Source organism: Miscanthus floridulus, chromosome 7 (assembly GCF_019320115.1).
Source record: "Miscanthus floridulus cultivar M001 chromosome 7, ASM1932011v1, whole genome shotgun sequence".
Taxonomy (NCBI): Eukaryota; Viridiplantae; Streptophyta; class Magnoliopsida; order Poales; family Poaceae; genus Miscanthus; species Miscanthus floridulus.
This window is the reverse complement of record NC_089586.1, coordinates 133,920,703-133,942,356: the sequence shown is the minus strand read 5'-3', so window position 1 is coordinate 133,942,356 and position 21,654 is coordinate 133,920,703. Positions and strand designations below refer to the sequence as shown.

At 45.9% G+C, this 21,654-nt stretch overlaps 3 protein-coding genes across 9 annotated transcripts; all 3 read left to right on the top strand.

The window, feature by feature from the left end:
- Nucleotides 1-399: 399 nt before the first annotated feature.
- Nucleotides 400-6,268, top strand: LOC136464897 (inactive leucine-rich repeat receptor-like serine/threonine-protein kinase At1g60630). Of its 2 annotated transcripts, XM_066463847.1 has the most exons (4): nucleotides 400-1,458; nucleotides 1,570-2,008; nucleotides 5,325-5,581; nucleotides 5,687-6,268. In XM_066463847.1, the coding sequence occupies exons 1-4, from the start codon at nucleotides 481-483 to the stop codon at nucleotides 6,020-6,022; spliced, it is 2,010 nt and encodes a 669-aa protein (XP_066319944.1). In that variant the 5' UTR covers nucleotides 400-480; the 3' UTR covers nucleotides 6,023-6,268. The 2 variants fall into 2 exon arrangements, with proteins under 2 accessions (XP_066319944.1, XP_066319943.1); XM_066463846.1 differs by having other exon boundaries at nucleotides 5,325-6,268.
- A 1,346-nt stretch (nucleotides 6,269-7,614) lies between these two features.
- On the top strand, nucleotides 7,615-10,950 carry LOC136464896 (eukaryotic initiation factor 4A-III homolog A). The gene is made up of 8 exons (XM_066463845.1): nucleotides 7,615-8,005; nucleotides 8,372-8,612; nucleotides 8,695-8,775; nucleotides 9,213-9,320; nucleotides 9,400-9,519; nucleotides 9,634-9,801; nucleotides 9,940-10,026; nucleotides 10,527-10,950. The coding sequence occupies exons 1-8, from the start codon at nucleotides 7,701-7,703 to the stop codon at nucleotides 10,638-10,640; spliced, it is 1,224 nt and encodes a 407-aa protein (XP_066319942.1). The 5' UTR covers nucleotides 7,615-7,700; the 3' UTR covers nucleotides 10,641-10,950.
- A 1,163-nt stretch (nucleotides 10,951-12,113) lies between these two features.
- Nucleotides 12,114-21,362, top strand: LOC136468080 (uncharacterized protein At2g24330-like). Of its 6 annotated transcripts, none has more exons than XM_066466944.1 (13): nucleotides 12,114-13,366; nucleotides 13,449-13,644; nucleotides 14,200-14,958; nucleotides 15,312-15,625; nucleotides 15,713-15,905; nucleotides 16,904-17,005; nucleotides 17,296-17,557; nucleotides 17,637-17,788; nucleotides 18,115-18,172; nucleotides 18,265-18,287; nucleotides 19,975-20,431; nucleotides 20,666-20,769; nucleotides 20,946-21,362. In XM_066466944.1, the coding sequence occupies exons 11-13, from the start codon at nucleotides 20,038-20,040 to the stop codon at nucleotides 21,081-21,083; spliced, it is 636 nt and encodes a 211-aa protein (XP_066323041.1). In that variant the 5' UTR covers nucleotides 12,114-13,366; nucleotides 13,449-13,644; nucleotides 14,200-14,958; nucleotides 15,312-15,625; nucleotides 15,713-15,905; nucleotides 16,904-17,005; nucleotides 17,296-17,557; nucleotides 17,637-17,788; nucleotides 18,115-18,172; nucleotides 18,265-18,287; nucleotides 19,975-20,037; the 3' UTR covers nucleotides 21,084-21,362. The 6 variants fall into 6 exon arrangements, with proteins under 6 accessions (XP_066323041.1, XP_066323040.1, XP_066323042.1 ...); XM_066466943.1 differs by having other exon boundaries at nucleotides 18,054-18,172; XM_066466945.1 differs by lacking the exons at nucleotides 18,115-18,172; nucleotides 18,265-18,287.
- The last annotated feature ends 292 nt before the right edge of the window (nucleotides 21,363-21,654 follow it).

Sequence of the window (21,654 nt, the reverse complement as noted above, 5' to 3'; positions counted from 1 at the left end):
AATGATGAAAGACTTAATTAAGAGTTGTGCTGTACTTTTTTTTATAGGGTTTCTCATAAGAGTGAGATTTACCTAAAAATATTTTTAATAAGACAACATTGCACAAACAGCCTATTTATCTTAATTGTTTTGTCTGCTTAGGTGCTTTTGGTTAGAAGTTATAACTTAGAATCTGTGATAAGTTTAGAATGTTATATTTATGATCGTGAATGAGTTTGGCTAATGGCTTATGAATGAGTGTGAATGAATCTGTGCAACTATAAAAAATAAGAAAAATATGATGGGAGCAATATTTTAAGATGTTTTAAGATCATCGGGCCGTGGGCCGACACGGTATAGTGATTTAGCCGTGCTTACATGATTTTTGATTTGTAGTGTTAGCCACACACCAAGCTCGCCCGCCCATTGGCTTAAGATCGCTAAAACCTAACACCCCCCTCCCCCTCCGCGCTCTGCGGCGACCGACCAGCCACCCTCACCATGCCTCGCCGCCCAGGACCAGGAGCCGCCTGGCCGTGGTTCCTCCTGCTCCACATTGTCGCCCACCTTCACCTCGCCGCCAATGCCGCCGACGCCGACGCCCTGCTCACCCTCAAGTCCTCCCTGGACCGCTCCGACCGCCTCCCGTGGCGCCCCGACACGGCGCCCGCCTTCTGCTCCTCCTGGCCCGGCGTGCGCCAGTGCGCACCCGCCGGCCGCGTCACCAAGCTCGTCCTCGAGGGCCTCAACCTCACGGGCTCCCTCACCGCCGCGCTCCTCGCCCCGCTCGCCGAGCTGCGGGTCCTCAGCCTCAAGTCCAACGCCCTCACGGGCCCCATCCCGGACGCCCTCCCGCGCGCGCTCCCCAACCTCAAGCTGCTCTACCTCGCCGACAACCGCCTCCAGGGCCGTGTCCCCGCCACTCTCGCCCTGCTCCACCGCGCCACCGTCATCGTCCTCTCCGGCAACCGGCTAACGGGCCAGATCCCGCCGTCCCTCGCCGCCCTGCCACGCCTCACCTCGCTGCTCCTCGACCGCAACCTGCTCACCGGCGCCGTGCCGTCGCTGGGGCAGCCCACGCTCAGGGCGTTCAACGTCTCCGCCAACCGCCTGTCGGGGGAGATCCCGCGCGCGCTCGCCGCCAGTTTCAACGCCTCGTCGTTCCTCCCCAATGCCGGACTCTGCGGCGCTCCGCTCGCCGTCCGCTGCGTCCCCGGGGGCGATGGCCCGAGCCCCGCGCCGCTCACCGCGGCCACGGCGGCGTTCGCGCCCCTGCCCCCGCCCCGGACCAAGACACGCCGCGGCAATAACGCCGCCGTCGTGGCCGGAGCCACGGTGGCAGGGGTGGTGGTGCTGGCCATACTGGTGGCGGCGGCGCTCATGGCGTCGCGGCGCGGGAGGAACAAGCGCGTCGCCGGTGACGTCGACAAGGGCGGCGGCGGTATAGTGGCGGCGGAGGAGGAGCAACAGGCAGCACAGGTGGGGGAGCGTCTCTCTGCCTGGTGGGCCCGTTGGCTTGGGTCCACCTGCAGCAGTGACTGACTTTAGTTAGCCTCGTTTTTTTTAATTAACTCTGCTTTGCCCGTGCAGGCGCAGCAGCATCATAATCATGCATCCTCCGCGGCAGCGGTGGCGGCGCCGGCCGCGACGACAGCCGCCGTGGGCGCCGGCGGGCGGGAGTTCTCGTGGGAGCGCGAGGGAATCGGCAAGCTGGTGTTCTGCAGCGGCGTGGCGGAGATGTACAGCCTGGAGGAGCTGCTGCGCGCGTCGGCCGAGACGCTGGGGCGCGGCGAGGTGGGCAGCACGTACAAGGCGGTCATGGAGACGGGCTTCATCGTCACGGTGAAGCGGATGCGTGACCCGTCGGCGGGCGGGGTGGGTGCCACCGAGTTCGGGCGGCGCACCGAGGAACTGGGGCGGGTGCGGCACCCCAACGCGGTGGCGCTGCGGGCCTACTTCCAGGCCAAGGAGGAGCGGCTGCTGGTGTACGACTACTTCCCAAACGGAAGCCTCTTCTCCCTCGTGCACGGTCAGTAACCCAACCCACTCTTCCATCTCTTTGATTTACTTTGCCAATTGCCATTCCTAGGAAATCCCCATTCCCATTCCCATGGAAATCAAATCAAAATCAAAATCAAACCAAAACTAGCCTAAATGTACTAGACTGACGGTAATTCCTTCCAATCCAAACGCATGAATTGCCTTCGTTAAGCGTCTCCAGGCCAGGCAGGTACCAAATGGAAACTAGTTGGATCTATCTATCTAACTAGTAACCACCCAACCACGCATACGGACATTGTGGCATGCATTTATGCGTAAGTGGACAAACCCTGTCTCCTCTCGCTGCCATGCCATGTATGATGGCCAGATCACGAAGAAGATACTGGCTGACCGAGCCAGGGCAAGGCGAGGGCCACGGATTTCTTGTCACTTCTCGCACCATGGATGGTGATGGACGGACCTTCAAGGAGTCCACATCTCCCTCATGGACCGGAGCACGCAGTCGAGTTATAAAGGCACCCTTCGGTAGCTGTAGTGTAGCTCTACCTCCCATGGATCTGCCGTGCAATGCAGTTACCCAAAAAGGACGCTTTGGCCCCTTGGCCTTTATTTGTTGCTGTTTGGCTTTGGCAGGCTGGACATACATGCACGCCTCATGCTTCACCTTAAAGTTAGACTAGGGCATCACCTTCCTGTTGCCCCTCTCGTTCTAGATATATAAGCACATTAGATAGAACACATCATGGTCATGGTTCATGGTTCTTAATATGACACAGTTAGACAAATAGCATTTTCAAATAGAAACATATTATGAAATTATCTTTTATTTATAACGAAAGTAGTCAGATTATCACAGAGCTTGACTTTGGGAAAATGTAAATGAGATTATATTTGGGGCGGGCCGTGTTAGGTTGTTCAGTCCTCCCCCGAGCTTTAAAACCCAGAATGAATTGGCATCTACTAGTCGCAGTACAGTACGAGCACAAAGATTGAACTTGAAGGAAGGCTGCCCAGCCATCAGGCGTGCATGTGACTGACAGGGGAAGCAGAGCCTGCTACCTAGGAGTTCCCAAAAAATTTTGCATAGTACCCGTCACATCAAATCTTGCGGCACATGCATGGAGTACTAAATGTAGACGAAAAAAAAACTAATTGCACAGTTGATGAGAAATCGCGAGGCGAAACTTTTGAACCTAATTAGTCCATAATTAGACACTAATTACCAAATAAAAACGAAAGTGCTACAGTGCCCAAAACCCAAAAATTTTTGGATCTAAACACACCCCTAGTTACTCCTTCATTCATGCAAGTGAAGACCCACAGGACATGAATTTGGTCATTTCTGCACTATTGCAATTCATAGATCAATATGGTATCGCTAGTACTGTATCACCAGGGATCGCACAAGAGCTGAACTGGTGCTCTGGGTTCAAAGAGAGACCATGTGCATCTGCGAGTGCTGCAGTCAAATCTCAATTCTTTCTTTCAAGGTACACTCCTTTTGTGCATTTAATTTTGTATCTCAACTTCTACTGCAAGAGATTACTATTAGTGGGATAGATTATGCCTAATCCTTTAAAGTCCGAGCCTCTTCTCTTATTCGGAACTGGTACGGCAAAAGCTGCTGGAGTAATTTAGGAACCCTAAACCAGAACAGAATTGGAGAAAGCAACCCTATTTTAATGACTGTGCATTTTGAATGGGTTGTGAACTGAAAAATAACAAGGCAAATAAAAAAACTTTTTCTTTTCATTTCATGCTAATAGAGTAAAGAAAAGCCTTGGCTAATTGCATTCTTTACGGCCTTGTTTGGATACCCATATATCCACCTCAATCCATGTACTAAATTCCACTCCAACCCACTCCAACACACATGGATTGAGGTAAATACATGGGCTCCAAACAAGGTCTACTAGTATTAGGAGATCCACATGGTTGATGGAAGCCTCCATCTTGGGCCACAGAAGATCCTCCATCTCCACAGTCACTTCTCAAGATTATGTATAAATGGAACTTCTCATGAAAAAGGAAAAAATAATAAATAACAGGGAGGTATCTCTGACTGACCGATTAACAAACAAACAAACAAAGAGTCAGAGGCCACAGTGCCTGAACATGGGTACCTCTGGTTCATGTGACATGTGAGTGATGAGTCAATGGACTACTCACTAGTCACTACACATGTAAGTTTCTCGTGCATCTTCTTTTTTCCTTTTGAAAATGAAATGTTCTCTTTGTCTTATTAGGGCGTGTTTAGTTCCAAAATTTTTTGGCTTTTGGCTACTGTAGCACTTTCGTTTGTATTTGGCAAAAATTGTCCAATTATGGACTATTTAGGCTTAAAAGATTCGTCTCACGATTTCTCGGCCAACTGTGTAATTAGTTTTTTTTTTCGTCTACATTTAGTACTCCATGCATGTGCCGCAAGATTCGATGTGACGGGGAATCTTGAAAAATTTTGGGTTTTGGGTTGCATCTAAACGGGGCCTTATTGTTAGCTAGTAAATAGAATATGTAGCACATGCCCTGCATTCAATGGCCATCTTTCTTAGTGTACAGGTAAGCTATACATATAATTGTTCAGTAAGGCAGTAACAGCAGGGAAATTATTGATCTGCTATGAGCATTTGGTTAAACTAACTGATTAAAACGGTTATGCTGTCCATTACCATGCATCGACTGATCTCAGAGTCGCCCATAGTGTGTCTTTCATGGTCCCAAAATAACTGGATTAGTCCTCACAAAGAATGAAGGACGGAAAAAAGGTTAAGTTAAAGGCAGTCCGTCAAAGTGAAGGCCATGCTCTCTCTCTATCTGTCTCACTTGCCAGGGCATTGTGATGGCTGGATCTGAGACAATAAACCCTGTGGCCACTATGGCATTGCATGTACTAGTTGCTATTTCAGCGAGAACTAGCTCATTTCCAGCACAAGCTCAGGGACAAGAGCATACAAACATAGCTGCCCCGAGGCCAGGCGTACAGGTAGGCAGATGATGGGTGTAGCTTGCTTGTGATTGTTGATAGCATCATCAGACATATCTACATGGTGGTCCAGGCGGCCCTGCTGCCGAGTTACTGTGGTACTGCATTCCCTGCCTGCTTGCATTGAGCAGGAGAGGCCTTTAATCAGAGTCAGACGATGATGCCATGGGCCATGGCAATATGATGGCCTCACAGGCTCACACAGACACAGCTGTGGGCCTTACTCAATACTAGTACATGGCTGTTATATAACTAATCATCTGCGCTTTGTGATGGTCTTGTTGCTCTTCCATTCAAGATTTGTGCAATGCATGAAGCAAGCTTCCTGTTGGACTCATATAACTTGATATGCTGTGTGCAGGGTCACGGCCGTCCAGCAAGGGCAAGCCACTGCACTGGACATCGTGCATGAAGATCGCAGAGGACGTTGCAGCGGGGCTGGTGCACCTCCACCAGTCGAGCATTGTCCACGGCAACCTGAAGCCCTCCAACGTCCTCCTAGGCCCCGACTTCGAGTCGTGTCTCACCGACTACGGCCTGGTGCCGACACTGCTACCCTCCAACGCCGAGCTCCACTCCTCGTCCTCCTCGAGCTCCCTGTTCTACCGTGCACCGGAGGTACGCGGCGCTCACGCCCACGCCACGTCCTTCACGCCCGGGACAGACGTGTACAGCTTCGGGGTGCTCCTGCTGGAGCTCCTGACAGGCCGGACACCGTTCCAGGACCTCATGGAGCTGCATGGCGATGACATCCCCAGCTGGGTGCGTGCGGTGCGCGAGGAGGAGAGGGAGACGGAGTCCGGAGGGGAGTCTGTGTCTGCCGGTGGCGCCGAGGAGAAGCTTACGGCGCTGATCAACATCGCCGCGATGTGCGTGGCTGCGGACCCGGCCAGACGGCCCACTACGGTGGAGGTGCTCCGGATGGTGAGGGAGGCGAGGGCTGAGGCCATGTCATCGTCCAACGGCAGCGACCAGTCACCAGCTCGGTGGTCCGATGCCATGCTGGGCGTGCCGCGGGATCAGGCCGCGGGGAGCTTCACGGACAGGGAAAGAGACTGACGAGCTCCGTCATTCTTTCCCCTGTTACTATTACTGTTATAGTAGGCTAGGCTAGAAGAAGGCATAGGCCATAGGATTGAGAGTGTGGTTCCTTGGTGTGATGAGATGGACTGGATCGGATTGGGTTTGCTGTAAAATCTTGTTTCTGAACTGTGCATTTTCTTTTCATCAGAGACAGATGATACCAAAGTAAAGCAAGCAAGCTAAGATGATGATGATGATGATTAAATAAAATAAGGCACATTGCGTTTGTCACTGTCAGTGTCAGTCTTTTTTTTCGAGATTACAAGTGCAACGCAGACGCTCACAATAGACACATACTCACCTCTACATGAACGCATGCAAACCCTACCTTTGAGCACCTACAAAAATTGAGCTGGTAAAACCTCGAGACGAGATTGATGAAGTCAAATCCTCGAGACGAGATTGATGAAGTCACCACAGACGTTTTGCTATCGACGGTAGCGTCAGCACCACTAAAAGCACAAGGACGTTAAATCCTGGAGTCGAACGTATGACCTTAGATGTTACTGAAACTATTTTGCTAAAAAAATGTTACTGAAACTCCTCTACCCCCTGCTTTTTCTTCTGAGAGGAAGCTCTTGTACCCCTGCTAGGCTACCGTTTCTGTACGTACATTTTCCTTCAGGCTTTGTAAACAACACAAGGCCCAGTCTATCAAGAAAAATCCACATTACCTCATCATTTTTTGCGAAAGTCTGTTTTTCCTCCCTAAACTCTAAAATCGGGTAAACCACCTCCCTAAACTTTTAAAACCGTTCATTTTACCTCCCTGGCGGCTATAAACGGTTTTCAAAGACGGTTTTGTCTTTTTCTTTTTTATTTATTTAGGTGTATGCTTGTTAAAAAGTATTTATAAATATATAACTAAGTTATACATGATCCAATGAGTATGAAATTTTTACTACAGTTGAAGCATACAATAATTAGTCTACCATAAAAATTTCACTACAATTAGACCATAGAAACTGCAGCTATGAATTAATTATAGAAAAACATAGATCTAAAGCTATAGCAACAAATTTGTACTAAAACATACCATATTATATGTTCACTACGTAGATCTACTCATGTGGAGTACAACAAAATTGGATTTCCATTTTATGATTTTTTTCTTTGATTTACTATGATTTTTTAAACATTCAACTGAAATAAATAAAAAAGAAAAGATAAAACCATCTTTAAAAACCGCTTATAACCTGTCAGGGAGGTAAAACGAACGGTTTTAAAAGTTCAGAGAGGTGGTTTATCCGATTTTAGAGTTTAGAAAGAAAAATCAGACTTTCGTAAAAGTTGAGGAAGCTAACGTGAAATTTGCATGTTATCAAAACGTAGAGCCGTAAACAAGACAAGGCCCAGCCCATCTAAGAGAGAGTCAAACAGGCCTGGCGCGGACTCCAAAACGTAGACTGTGTACAGTAGAAGTTAGTAAAAAATCTCTTGTTTCCCACAAAGCACCTTGTGATGTAGAGTGAATCTCACATACACCCTCCATCCAATGATCCAACCAAAACCGACCTTGTCCGTCCGAGGCGATTTGATGATAAATTGCGAAAAAGCCCCAGGCGGCACCGGCAAAGCAAACAGGTCCTTCTCCTCTCGTCTTGTCCCCATCCCCATCCATCCGCCAGAGTCTCGCTAGCTAGGGTTTCCATCAATGGCGGCGCCCACCACCTCCCGCCGCGGCCCTGGCGGCGCGCGCAACATGGACGACGAGAACCTCACCTTCGAGACCTCCCCGGGGGTCGAGGTCGTCAGCAGCTTCGACCAGATGGGCATCAAGGACGACCTTCTCCGCGGCATCTACGGCTACGGCTTCGAGAAGCCCTCCGCCATCCAGCAGCGCGCCGTCCTCCCCATCATCAACGGCCGCGACGTCATCGCGCAGGCCCAGTCCGGTACCGGCAAGACGTCCATGATCTCCCTCACCGTCTGCCAGATCGTCGACACCGCCGTGCGCGAGTAATAATCTCTATTTAATATACATCATTATCCATTATCCTTCCTTCCTTATGTGCAAGTTACTGAGCGAGTGTGCGAGCGACCAATCTATTCTGTTTGTTTACCAACTTACTGGTTGCTGGTTGTAAGTTAGGGTTTTCGAATCAAGGATTCCCCCCAAATATAATGTGAAGCGGATCAGCTAGGACTTCTTATTTAGTCTGTTTGATGTATCCTCTGCAATAATGAGTTGTGCACAGCCCAGGGATAAGGGCACTGCCTGTTTTTATTCTCGATTTCTCAGAGCATGTATGTAAATTTTTTCAGTATAGGAGAGCAGAGCTGGAATTTGAATTAACTTCATTATTATGTTCCCCTGTCTCACAGGGTGCAGGCTTTGATACTCTCGCCTACTAGGGAGCTTGCTTCCCAAACAGAGAGAGTTATGCTGGCTATTGGCGACCACCTCAACATCCAAGTGCATGCTTGCATTGGTGGGAAAAGTATTGGTGAGGATATCAGGAGGCTCGAGAACGGAGTGCATGTCGTCTCAGGAACTCCAGGCAGAGTCTGTGATATGATCAAGAGGAGGACCCTGCGAACAAGAGCCATCAAGCTTCTAGTTCTGGTTCGTTCACTCTCTTATTTTGCTGTTTTGTAAATTTTGTCTGCTCAATGTGTAAGGGCTAATTCCTCCTGTGATGGTACAGGATGAAGCCGATGAGATGTTGAGTAGAGGCTTTAAGGATCAGATTTATGATGTCTACAGATATCTCCCACCAGAACTTCAGGTTACTACTGTAACTTATAGTTTGGGCACAAATGATAGTTTTTCCTTTTTTTTTGTCTTCAGTTTTGTATCTTGTCAGAACATTGCGTTTTTTCCATAACATTATCCAATCTGCCACCAAATTCAGTGTACCATATACTATGACTTATGACATGCATGTTTCCAATTTCCTATAACCCACTTATATTGTACAACTTGTATCTGTTTTAGTCTGTAACGCATCCATAGTTACACATATACACTGACTGCCCTTTTGCTCAATTCATGTTATTTTGTTATCTGTTTATCTTCTTGATATGTAACATCACATTTGGCACATTTCATAGTGAGCAAACAATGGGGAAAACGAGTTGCTTTTGTCAATTCTCCTTTTGATGACAAGAAATATTGGCTTTTACTCGAACTGACGTGATTGTGTATTTGCTTTCCTTTAAACAGGTGTGTTTGATTTCTGCAACTCTTCCTCATGAGATCTTGGAGATGACTAGCAAGTTCATGACCGAACCAGTTAGGATCCTTGTGAAGCGTGATGAACTGACCCTGGAGGTAAGTACCATTGAAAGTTATGCTTTGATCTATATTGATGTCCTTTTGGCTACTAACTTTTATAATGTCATGTTTGTAGGGCATCAAACAATTCTTTGTTGCTGTTGAGAAAGAGGAATGGAAGTTTGATACTCTTTGTGATCTTTATGATACACTCACCATCACCCAAGCTGTTATTTTCTGCAATACTAAGAGAAAGGTACCTTGTTTGTATTTTTGCTTTTCATATCATGCTTTTCTCTCCCAAAACTTTTGCTTACTTGCCACCATTGATGGTTTGGATGCTAAGTGGAAAATTTTCTTTTGGGCCCAGGTGGATTGGCTTACTGAAAAAATGCGCAGCAATAACTTCACGGTATCAGCTATGCACGGTGACATGCCCCAACAAGAAAGGGATGCCATTATGGGTGAGTTCAGGTCCGGCGCAACTCGTGTGCTAATAACTACGGATGTTTGGGCTCGAGGACTGGATGTTCAGCAGGCAAGTATTCTGACATTTTTTACTTGAATCGTCTTTTATACTGTTGGAGAATTGCCTGATTGAATGTGTCCTGTTGCTATGTGTTTTCATATTGTTCGCTAACGCTTGGGGTATTGACTGAATTTCTTTCATTTTCAGGTTTCACTTGTCATAAATTATGATCTCCCAAATAATCGTGAGCTTTACATCCATCGCATTGGTCGCTCTGGTCGTTTTGGGCGCAAGGTGAAGTTTCTAATTTCTGCTACCAACTATGGCTTCCGTTTATTCTAGTATCCCCTCTTGGCTGTCACCAGTGGACGGATTTGTTGTTGCTTATTTGCTTAACCGGGCCAAATCAACAAGTAGTGGGTGTGTGATTACTCATCAAATAAAATGTTTCTTTCATGTCTTTTGTATTCAAGTATATATGACAACAAAAAAGTAAAGGGTCGCTTGTGCAATGTTGATTTCTCGTATGCACTGCATTTTCTTTGGTAGACAAGACAGGAAACGTGGCATAGAAATTGAGTGTGCTCTCTACATCCCAGATGCCGTAATAGTTGATTTGGCGCATGGCAAAAATGAAATACATCCCAGATGTGTGCTGGCCATGAGGAGCTTAAATGTGTCATATCCAGATTTATTGTAGGAAGTCTAGCAGTTGTCAAATCGCAATTGTTATATATCCGTGTAATACTGGGTTGATTGTGATGACGAAAAGCTGTTTTGTGTTTGCATTGCAGGGTGTGGCGATTAATTTCGTGCGCAAGGATGACATCCGTATACTGAGAGATATAGAGCAGTACTACAGCACGCAAATTGACGAGATGCCAATGAATGTTGCTGATCTTATTTGAGCAGCAAGAGGATTGGGAGGCAGCTTGTTGTGTTTTATCATCTCCTCTCGCAAGGTTTGGCTTGAGCTTCTTGGCTTTGGTGTAGCTGTGGACTGGACGAGAGGGGCTTTTGTAACTGGAGTGGAGCAGAGATTGTTTCGGTTTTGGTTATTGCATGAACTGTATATATTTTTAGCTTGCTCCAGCTCATCTAACACTTTCTTGCTGCGTTTGTGCTTGGGACACTAAGACCTGTGTTGATGGCTTCATTAGTGTGACAATGATTTGGTGTCGGATTTTTGTTGATTTGTCTGCCATTGCTGTGCTGATCTGGACTGCTGTTTGTTTATTACTGTTTTAATTTAATTTGTGTGTTGTGATATGTATTGTGACAAGGGTACCACAAAAGCTAAAAGACAAGTTCTATAACGGCGATTAGACCGGCTATGTTGTATGGAGTAGAATATTGGCCTACAAAGATTCGACATGTTCAACAACTGAGTGTTGTAGAAATGCGTATGTTGCGATGGATTTGCGGCCACAAAAGAATGGATCGAGAATGGATCGAGTTCGGAAGGATGATATATGTGATCGTCTAGAGGTAGCACCAATTGAATAAAAGTTTGTTCAATATCGGTTGAGGTGGTTTGATCATGTCTAAAGGAGATCTATAGATGTACCAGTGTATTGTGGAGTTCTAAGTCAAACTAATAATATAAGGAGAGGTGGAGTCCTAAGCTAAGTTAATAATATAAGGAGAGGTAGAAGAAGAAGATCGAAATTGATATGGGGGACAATAAAAAAAGATTTGAAAGCTTGGGATATATACAGAGATCTATGTTTGAATAGGAGTACTTGAAAAGCGGCTATTGAAGTGTCTGAACCGTGACTTGGGGCTCTCGGTGGATTTTAACTCTAGCCTATTTTAATTTGCTCGGGACTGAAAGGCTACGTTGTTGTTGTCGTCGTTGTTGCTGTGATCTGTATTGTGCTTAGAAACCTTGCAAGCACATTAACCTCTCCAAACCTATGTTTCACCGCGGCATCGCGAAGTGGCCACGTCGCCCCAAATTCACCCAGCGAGCCACGTCTTCGAGAAATTGCGGCCCGTGACCGGAACGATCCACGTCGCCTGAAAACCCCTCGACAAACACCAGCCACAAGTTTACGCAGTAAAAAAAATTAAAAAAACTCGCGGCTCACTCCTTCCTTGCCTCCTATGATGAAAACGGTACGAATATTTTCCGACCGTATTCGAAATCGAATCCGTTTAGAGGGGTTGAGATCTGTCCGTATCCGAGTCTGGATATCCAGCATCTAATACCGTATCCGTATCCGAATACTCAAATCGCATATTTATGATGTCGATATCCAATTATATCCTATCCGACATAGTTGACACTATCCATATTCGAATCCGAACTTAAACAAAAATATAAAAACAAATATAATATCGATGCCGTCCGTATCCCATCCGTTTTCATCCCTCCTTCCTCGAAAAAAAAAAAAAAAGGCCCGACATCCTCTCCCTCACGATCTCTCCCAGGCGGCGGCGAGAGTGGCGACGGCGCCCCATTCCCCCTTCGCCCCTAGGTCACCCCATGCCTGTATCGAACTTCCCCTCGACTCCTCGTCTCCTCCGGCTTCCTTGACTCCTTTTCTCCTCCTGGCCTCCGCCATCTCTCCCTCTCGCGACCTCTCCATGCCTCCTGGCGAAGCTCGCATCAGGCAGCCCTGGCTCGGACCCGACGCCCCATCGTGGGCTACCTCCGGAACGGCACGTCGACCTGGGCGGCCGGCACCTGGCGCGGCGGCGGCGCCGACCTAGGGTTTTGCCTTTCGTCGCCGGGCGTCCTGGTGTGGCGAGCCCGACGGCAGCCACCCCGGCGCGGGTGACGCCCTGGCGCGGAACTGGCCCTGGCCCCGACTAGGCCGGCATGCCGGCGCGGGTCGTCGCGCATCGGCCAGCAGCCCCGATACAGCACAGTGCACTGCGGTTTCCTTGCCCTCTGTGCCCCTTTGCTAGGTCCGTAGTTCTCTCTAAGGTGATGCAATCCTTTCCCCTCTCTTTTACTTTAACAAAATTTAGGTGGTGTTTAAATAAGGGAGTAAAGTTTAGGGATATCACATCGGTTATCACATGTGAGTGATCGGATAGCAATAATAAAACAAATTACAGAAGTCTTCAGTAATTCGCGAGACGAATTTATTAAGTCTAATTAATCCGTCATTAGCACCTGTTTACTGTAGCACCACATTGTCAAATCATGGACTAATTAGGCTTAAAAAATTCGTCTCGCAAATTAGTCGTGTGCAATTAATTATTTTTTAGTCTATATTTAATACTCCATGCACGTGTCCAAACATCGAGAGTAAACTTTAGGGGAGGAACTAAACAAGGCCTTTGTTTTTGTTTTGCTATCTCATGCTTGTCCAAGTTTTTGGGATCCCAGCTACGCTTTTATGAGCCAATTCCATGTCCTCATTACCTGACATTGCCACGTTATGGTTCACAGTTGTGCACACCATATTTCCTATTATGCTTTTGGGTTCTTAATTTGTTTCCCTAAGATTAGCTGACTTTGTGCAATGGATGATGTAGCATGATAAAAGGCTGGATCAGCATTCTATCAATTGTCATGTTCATCAAGTTCAGTTTACAGATATTTATTTCGCTGGTTTTTGTAGCGTAAACATCCGACTCGCATCCAGAGGATATATGATTTTGGGGCTTCCAAAATGTTTGAGTAATGTTTATTTTATCACCTACTTTTCGCTGGTATAATACTAAGGAAGTGAGGGTTTATAACAGCATGCTTTGAATTGCAGGGATGACAAGTGCTATATATATATCAGAGCCATTCCTGTCACCGAGTATAAAAGGCAAGTGACCTTTTCCTTTTTATACTTTGCGATTATGTGAGTTGAGCAATCAGTTGCTACGAAATAATTCTTTGCATGGCTGTAGATCCCTTGTGAATTCTGGAGAGGAGTGGCCCTCCAACTCTCAAAATTCTTTCACGAGGTAACTAGCCCAACATAGCATATCGTCAGTTTTGTTTCTTTACCGTGCTGCTCACCCTCTTGTTGGTTATATGTTACTTTTGCAACTGGTAATGTATAGACTGATAAAAGGTAATGTCCAGCACAATTTATGGTACACTGTTATTGATTAGTCCAGTAGTAGCCTAAGAGCAAGAAATGTCTTCCTGTAAGCTTAGTAAATAATACATCTTCACATGAGCCAGTAATAACTAATAATCATTCAACAAAACCACATGGACAGTGCCTGCAAATGACCCCCACTTGCTAATTAGGATATGGCAACAAACGTGAAAAACAGGTTATATTATTCATTAATCTCAGTTCCATCTCTGATGCCTGCTTTAATGGTTGTGCTGGCCAAAGGCTGGAAGGCACATTTAGTATTAATCTCGGTTTAGTTGCATACTAGGCCATTTGTCTGAATTTTAAAAACAGGCTCCTGGGTGTTGGTTTTCGACCTTCTTATTTGTAACATTTTTTAGCTTCATGATGTTTTTGAACTTCCTTTCACTGATACACAACGCTTTCGTTTCAGGATGGACACTTCTTCATAGGTTCTGCTTAGATGTCTGAAGATTACTCCTCATATAGATGTGCTCACTCAAGTAATATTTGCAGCCTGAAACTGCTTGCTACAGATGTAAAAAGTTACAATCATAGGTGAATAGCCAGCTCTTTATAAATAGTTTCACCATTTTAAAGCTGTGCAGTGCGAACTGCACTTTTGGAATGCTTCTACTATACACGTTTTGAGGCTACCTACGATTAAATTCAAGTCTAAATTTACATATACTTCATTTCGCATAATTCAAATCAAAATTTAGATCACAGAATTCAAATCTAAATTTAGGACACAGAATTTACATCAAACCTGAAAGCATTACATATTTCATTTCCTGGATTGTTTCCATTTTCCAGTGTCAGGCAACCTATAGATACATCTACATATGCTTACACATCTTGAGTCAGGTAATAGACTTCAATTTTTCCTTACTCTCAAATTTACATGTTTCACAGTCAGTACAACAAATTAAACAGCTGTATTTCAAACTTTTAGATACTATGTACTTCTTTCTACCTGATGGAAACAACGGGGTTACATGAGCTTACCATGTCACTTCTTTCTGCTTATTCTTCAATCTTGTATTCTTGGGATTTGGAGCATATCTTGCTTCTGCTTCATGGTTGTTGATGCTTCTTTCCTCCATGCTATGTGATGTAGGACCTCAACGAAGAGGAGTGCTTGTTTCCAGCAGATTGATCTGCGCAGACTAATAGGATGGAAGGTGTGTTGGTGAGTTCCTTTTCTTTTGGCTGTGTCTTTCCTTCATGTCTTTTCTAGATGCGCAACATGGTGTGGGTCAGGAGGGGGTTAACCTCTTGTGTAAAATAAATTTGAATCGATTCGAATTCTGTTTGGTCCCTTAAATGACAAATAATCGGTAGATACTATCCATAGGCATCCACATGACCCTTTTTTTACCTTTCCTTCTTTTTCACATGTGATGTGCTTTCTAATTGAGCAGCTTACAAACTTTTAGGTTTTGCCTTCTAATTTTAGTTGATTATGGTTATATACTTTGATTGTGTATTACATCTGCTGGTAGGCTCACTCATGTTTTTTTCCTCTGTATTGCCTTCAAGCAGGGTATGCACAGCAGAAGACCTACAACTACATCAGCAGCTCCTACTTATCCCAATAGGATGTACCCTTAGCTCCCGACCGTATACCCAGTATAGGAGTTCAGTAAAAATTGGTCTTCCCTATGGGAGTAATGGTTATGATTTCTAGGATATATGGTCAATGGGGTCTTGCTATGGATAACAGGTACAGGCCTAGGTGCCGTAATGGATAGTATGGTTATGGCAACGAGAGTCAGGATGGAACAATCGAATTAAACACAGGTCCTACATCTGGTCGTTCAACAACCAAAAACTGCCCTATTTTCTTGTTTTCCTCGGTAAGGATCCTTTCCTCATTTGTTATTTTGGTATGGATGTCAGGTTAGTTTTCTTTGCCTGATATGCAGTTCACGATGAAATTTCAGGTGAATACAGGTGGCCAGTTTGTTGGTGTTGCTGAAATGACTGGTGCTGTTGCTTTGAGAAAACCCTACAGTATTGGCAACAGGACAGGTGGAATGGTTCCTCTGTTAAGTGCCGCATTGTCAAGGACGTGCCTAGCAATATTCTCAGGCACATCATCCTAGAGAACAATGAGAACAAGCCTTCTGTGTGTAGGTGAGTGAAAAATCCTTTTGTGCAGAAAGTTCTAGCTAATTAGAGAATGCTAAGAAAACCATCCATCTGGATGTAGTGACAACAGCGCCATGGATATAGGCTTAAAAATGAAAGATTCTTTGCTAGGTTTAAGACCATCTCACTGTTATATTTAACCCAGATTCTGGTGTCAGCGTTTAGATTTATTAAAACCAAATGTCCATTCTTAATTCTTATTTTTTTCCATGCTTAATTACTTCATATCAGTTCTAGAGAATTATATTAGTGAATACACCTGCTCCCACAAGTACTTATGTCATATAGTCAGATGTATTCTAGGCTTCATGGATAGCTGATGATTAGTGACAGTTACACATATATATGCTAGCCTTGCAATGTTCCCATGAAACATATATTTAGAGCATGTAGTCCTTTGGTGGATGGAAAAAGAAAGAGGTACAGCAAAAAAGACATGGAGTTGGCTGGTCAACTAACTAAAGTTTTTGCCTTTTATTTGTACTGACCTACTGATTTCTTTCTTCCTTCGCTTAGATGTGTGTTTAGCTGATTTTGTTATGGATCCACCACTGGTTGTTCTCCGCTTCGGCCCGCCACATATTTCATGTTCTCAGCTTCCTGGTCCTTTACCTTCTCCGGTATAGTTTTGTCTGTGAGCCGATGTTGTCCTCAGTGAGTTTAGTTGCTAGCGACATTTAGGGTATAATGTCACTATGTAAAGTATCCCCTATGCCTATTCATAGTCTTTGTGTTTTGGTCTTGTCATCCCTGCCACTTCTCAAGGTTCTAGCATGCTCGTCCTATTTTTCCCAATGCCTGCGAAACATGTCTGAAGCTATGCTCAGTTGCCTGTATATGTTGCATCAGCTTCTTTCTATATTTACATTCATGCTGATGAACGAGTTGCATACTTCGTTCTGTTGTCACATTTGATGTGTCCTCTTTTTATGCAAAGATGACCACAAATTCCACTCATTTCTTAGAGTTGCTTCTCTTCGCAGAATCATCACGGTGCCGGCTGTGTTTGGCTTCATCAGTCCAGCACGATCACCTCCTCCACTAATTTTAGTTTCCATAGCCCAGTTAACGCCTCCTGCTTCTAGGTACTTATTTGGATTATGGCATCTTTGCAAAAATGGATATCCATGTTTATGTGTGCTCGTTCCATGCAAACATACTTCTGTTTTAGATAGCTGAACTCATTTCTTTGGATTGTATTTATGTCCAGGATCGTCACTGTTTTAGCTGTCTTGGGCTTTATCATTTTCAGCAGGGCTAATCACTCCACTGATTTTTGTTTTGTTACTCAAAGCCAACCTGATTTTTGTTTTGTTACTCAAAGCCAACATGTATTCAGATCTTCAGCTATTACATTTTAGCTTTTGACTTGCAGTGCCAGCCTTCACTGCTGCTGAGGTCTCGAACTGCAAAATGTGTGCTGCTGCTGCTGCAGACTCTGTTCTAAATTTCAGAAAATGTGTTTACCCATGTTTTCTTCACAACCTTTTAGCAGGAACACGTCCTATTTGCAGTATTGCATTCCATTCAAAGCACACATATGTGCTTGGTTGATCTGCCGGCCCACACAGACGGCAGCAGTGAGAAGGAGCGCCTTCCAAGTGTCAACATCTCGGACGACTCCATCGGCGCTGCAGGTCAGTACCCGCCTTACCCCCTCCCAATGGGAATTGGCTGTGCCATCTCAGCATTTCACCGGGTTGTCTTACTTTGCAGAGGGGATCAGAGGGCAACGAGGTTAGATTGGATACACCGCGCTGTCCTAAGAATCGGTTAGACAGCGATGACAGTGCTGCCGTGCATCCAGCCCTGCCTCCTGGGGCACCCTTGATGCATGCAATGCATATGCCCTCACTGCTTGCTTGCAGGTACTTGAAAAAGCTACTCCAGTACTCTTGCTGCTGTATACAGCATGCCTTCCATTGGTGTAGTCACAATGCTGAGATTCCTCAATGCTCGATTGGAAACTATATACATGTCATGCTTTATCCTTATCCCTCTGAACTACACTTTTGTGCAATTTATTTCAATACTCTGCATTTTACTATTATTAGAATGATCAAATTGTCTGCTCACATGCTGCCTCTATCTGCAATGGAATGGTCTTCATTGCTCGCCAACCTGTACATATAGTAATCTCTGGGTCGTTCTCATGTGCTTAGAGGCCAAATCCTTCATATTGTGCTGATTGCAGCTCTCCTAAGATACAGAGTTACATCACGTGTTGCCTTTGTTGTCTCGTGCTGCTAAAGGTATGACTTCTCTCTGCAGATTATTTTTCCTACATATATTTTTTTATTCTTATTTAGCCGTTGTTGACCTCGTTTTGTATTCAATGTTGCAGCTGCTGAACCAATAGACTGCTAGGTATGCCTTTGGGCTTTTGGTTGGACTATGCCCAAAATAATGCTTGTTCTGGATATCGATAATATATAGTTCCAACATCTCTATTTGACTCAAAAATCTTGTCGTTAATGCTGTAAAGCAGCTTTGGGGAATATCCCATGTATTTGTTACTACCTTGGTTATGTTGTCTCTAATAGCCTATTATCCTTTGGTTCAGATGGAGTACAAAAATATGCAAAGTAGGAAAGCCTATTATCTTTTGGTTCAGATGGAGTACAAAAATATGCAAAGTAGGAAATGATTCAGCTTTTCATTGCCTGCAGTTGCTAATCATTTTTCAATCCGTAGATGAAACATATGTTTTCTGCATACACTGTCTTGTATCATGTCCACATATCCAGACCATACCAGCAGAGTGCAGTCCTATACGTAACCGGATTTGTGTGGCATAGTATCTATATATTAAACTATGTCATGTAACTATGAAGCAAACATATATTTCCAATCTATACCACCCACGCGCGCCATTGCGCGCGGTTTGTACTAGTGCAGAGGCAGTTGTGTCAGTCTTCTGATTTTTGAGTGTGAGAAAATAGGCCCCTGCTCTGCTCTGCTTCGCCGTCGATGGTCACCCCGCGCTGCTCCTGCTCCGGCGCTCTTGCCTCTTGCTCCGCCACCGCCTGCCCCGACTGATGGCGCAGGCGCTGCCATGCCCACGCTGCGGACGCTAGTTGGCCACTGAGGTCGTTGCGAGCATGCTCGTGCCCGATGACGTCGATAGGCGCTGCCAGCGCAAGGAGAAGCACCGGGTCCTGGCGCGGAAGCCTTTTGGCCTCGCCTCCTACTACGGCTGTGGTGTCCCGATGCAAACAACGGAGGAGGCTGCACCGCGATAAGCGTACATTTCAAATGTTTCAGATGTTTTAGAGTATGTTGCAAGTGTTTTATTTGGATGTTGCATGTATTTGCAATGTTTTTTTAGGTGTTTCAGACGCATGTTTCAAATGTTTTATCTGTCTTTTTTGTATGTTGCAAGTGTTGCATCTGAATGTTTTAAAAGTGGATCGGGTATTGCACATGAGATGCGCGTGGGAAGCAGGAGGGGGCGCGGGCGGCGTGGGCTCTCGTGTGGGCGTGGGTGACGTTGGCGTGGTCGAGCGACGTCCGGGTGACGCGGGCTCACCTGTGGACGTGTGAAATCGAACTGCAGCCGCGTCCGTCCGGGCGCTAGCAGTGCCGTTTATTGTTGGAATCATGTATGTAATAATGTGTTTCCTTGTGATTGTTGTTGGGGATGGAATGGATGATCTGCCGCTGATCATGGATGTGGTTATGATTATGGCACGGCACCGGCCATGACAAACTGGCAAAGCTGAATTTGCGTCACTGACTTGCTTTCCACTCAGCTGTCCTTCAACTCTTTCCTTTCTTTGTGCTGTCATGGCCTGGCCGGTGATGTTGTTGCTGATGACTGGACAGCCTCCTCCCAGGCAGCGGTTTTACTTTCATTTATTAGTTAGGATTAGGATTATTATTAATTAAAATATCTATTTTTTTATGACTGGTTTAGTTTTGATTTTTATTGATCCAGCAAAATATATAAATGTGGTCGAGACATTAAGCTTGATGGGTGGTTTCTCTCTGACTCTGCCGAGACGAGATGAGCTGATATTACCGTCCCACTTTACTTTGTGAATGAATGAAGCAGACAAGAAACAGAGACAACCCTGATCGCCGGCCGGTGATCTTGATCAGCTACCGGAACCCAAGCATGAGGCGGCAGCCATCGACAGGCGACGCGGTGGGCACGCCGAGGGGCCTGGCGCGCTCCTCCTCGGGCGTCTGGTGGAAGCTGATGGGCGACGCATCCACCGGCGATGCGTCGGAGGTGGACCGGCAGCTGCGCGGCATCGCCGACGAAGAGGCCGCCGTGAGGGCCCGCGTGGAGAGGCGGCACACGGGCGCCCCCGCCGTCCGACGCAAGATCGCAGCCGCGTCCATGGGCCTTGAGGTGGTGGCGCTGCTGTACGGCCTGTGGAGGGCCAGGAGGCGGGGCAACGGCAGGGCGCCCACCAACACCAGGCCCTTGCTGCTGCTGCTGCTCGCCGTGCCTGCTGCCTTGGCCACCGTCGCCCTCGCTGCATTCGGCCGCTTCCGGAACATGTGTAAGCGCCGCCTAGAGCACTATTCTATCTCTCTCGCTGTCTCGATCTGCATGGATCATCATATTCATTTCAGAGGGATGATCGATGGTTCCAATTATAATTTCCTGGTGTTGAGGTTTGGCATGAGCATGCATATTTGTATATATATTTTTTTTATTTACGAAGAAACCAAGCCTGATGGTATGATATGATCCTGCTGCTGCTGCTGCTTCATGCATGATCATGGATCTGCAGTGGATCGCAGGGATGAGCAGCAGCTGGAGCGGCTCCGAGCAGAAAGGAAGGCTAAGATTGGCAGCTTCAGGGGAAGCCACCACAACTTGCAAAAGCTCATCCAGGTAAATTCAATTCTCAGATAGAAATAGACGATATATACTGACTGATTACTTAAATTGCAGGATATATACAAAAAGGAAATTAATATGATACATACAGTATGCATTTGAATTTATGGTGATGTTAGTTAGTTTGATTGTTTTTGTTTTCCTTTTCCGGGCTCATGCGCGCAATGCAGAAGTACGATCCTGAGGATGATGCTGATGACAGCAACACTGATGCAGCGGATGGTGATAGCAAAACTACGAAAAAGCTCAAGAGGACGCACTCGCGGTTGAGCTTCCAGTTCCATGTGGGAGAAGAGGGAGACGAATGAGATGACGAAACCAGCCAATGCAATGCAATGCAATGCAATCGTCCGTCTGTCGTCTTGAGCGCGCGGCTGAGCAATTCATTCTGTTATTCGGACTAGTTCTCATCTTATTATTTCTCTAGTTTCGTGTGTGTGTGCTATATCTCTCCATGTAATCGTCTCTTGTTTGTGCGGGACTTGTGTGCATCATCCATCTTTCTCCTCTCTCATCCTCAGCAGATACCATGCATGAATGTATGGATTTCATGTGTAAATAAACACAGTAACAATTGCCGTTCCTGTTCACGATCCCGAGTAGCATGTATATAATTTTACTAGGTCCGTCCGTCCGTGCCGGTGCGTTGCAATGGGTGAAAAAAATTCACTACGTGATCGATTGGTCCTGTCTCAGGATCCTTGCTGATGCCAAACCAAAATCGAGACAAAAGGGTTTATGTCCATGTGTCTTCCAAACAACAAATTCTTCAGAATCAAAGTCTTCTCATTTTCATAATTAATTATTCATTGAGTTCGTGAACCGTTGCTGTAATGTAAGTTGTGGGATGGGAACAGAAACGGAGCAAAGCAAGCCTTA

Coding starts and splice junctions, on each gene's coding strand:
- LOC136464897 (XM_066463846.1), top strand. CDS start 481: ATGCCTCGCCGCCCAGGACCAGGAGCCGCCTGGCCGTGGTTCCTCCTG. Junction 1,459..1,569: donor AGGAGCAACAGGCAGCACAG/GTGGGGGAGCGT, acceptor TTGCCCGTGCAG/GCGCAGCAGCATCATAATCA. Junction 2,009..5,324: donor CCTCTTCTCCCTCGTGCACG/GTCAGTAACCCA, acceptor TGCTGTGTGCAG/GGTCACGGCCGTCCAGCAAG.
- LOC136464896 (XM_066463845.1), top strand. CDS start 7,701: ATGGCGGCGCCCACCACCTCCCGCCGCGGCCCTGGCGGCGCGCGCAAC. Junction 9,321..9,399: donor GTGATGAACTGACCCTGGAG/GTAAGTACCATT, acceptor TCATGTTTGTAG/GGCATCAAACAATTCTTTGT. Junction 9,802..9,939: donor GAGGACTGGATGTTCAGCAG/GCAAGTATTCTG, acceptor TTTCATTTTCAG/GTTTCACTTGTCATAAATTA.
- LOC136468080 (XM_066466945.1), top strand. CDS start 20,038: ATGAGGCGGCAGCCATCGACAGGCGACGCGGTGGGCACGCCGAGGGGC. Junction 20,432..20,665: donor CGGCCGCTTCCGGAACATGT/GTAAGCGCCGCC, acceptor ATGGATCTGCAG/TGGATCGCAGGGATGAGCAG. Junction 20,770..20,945: donor ACTTGCAAAAGCTCATCCAG/GTAAATTCAATT, acceptor CGCGCAATGCAG/AAGTACGATCCTGAGGATGA.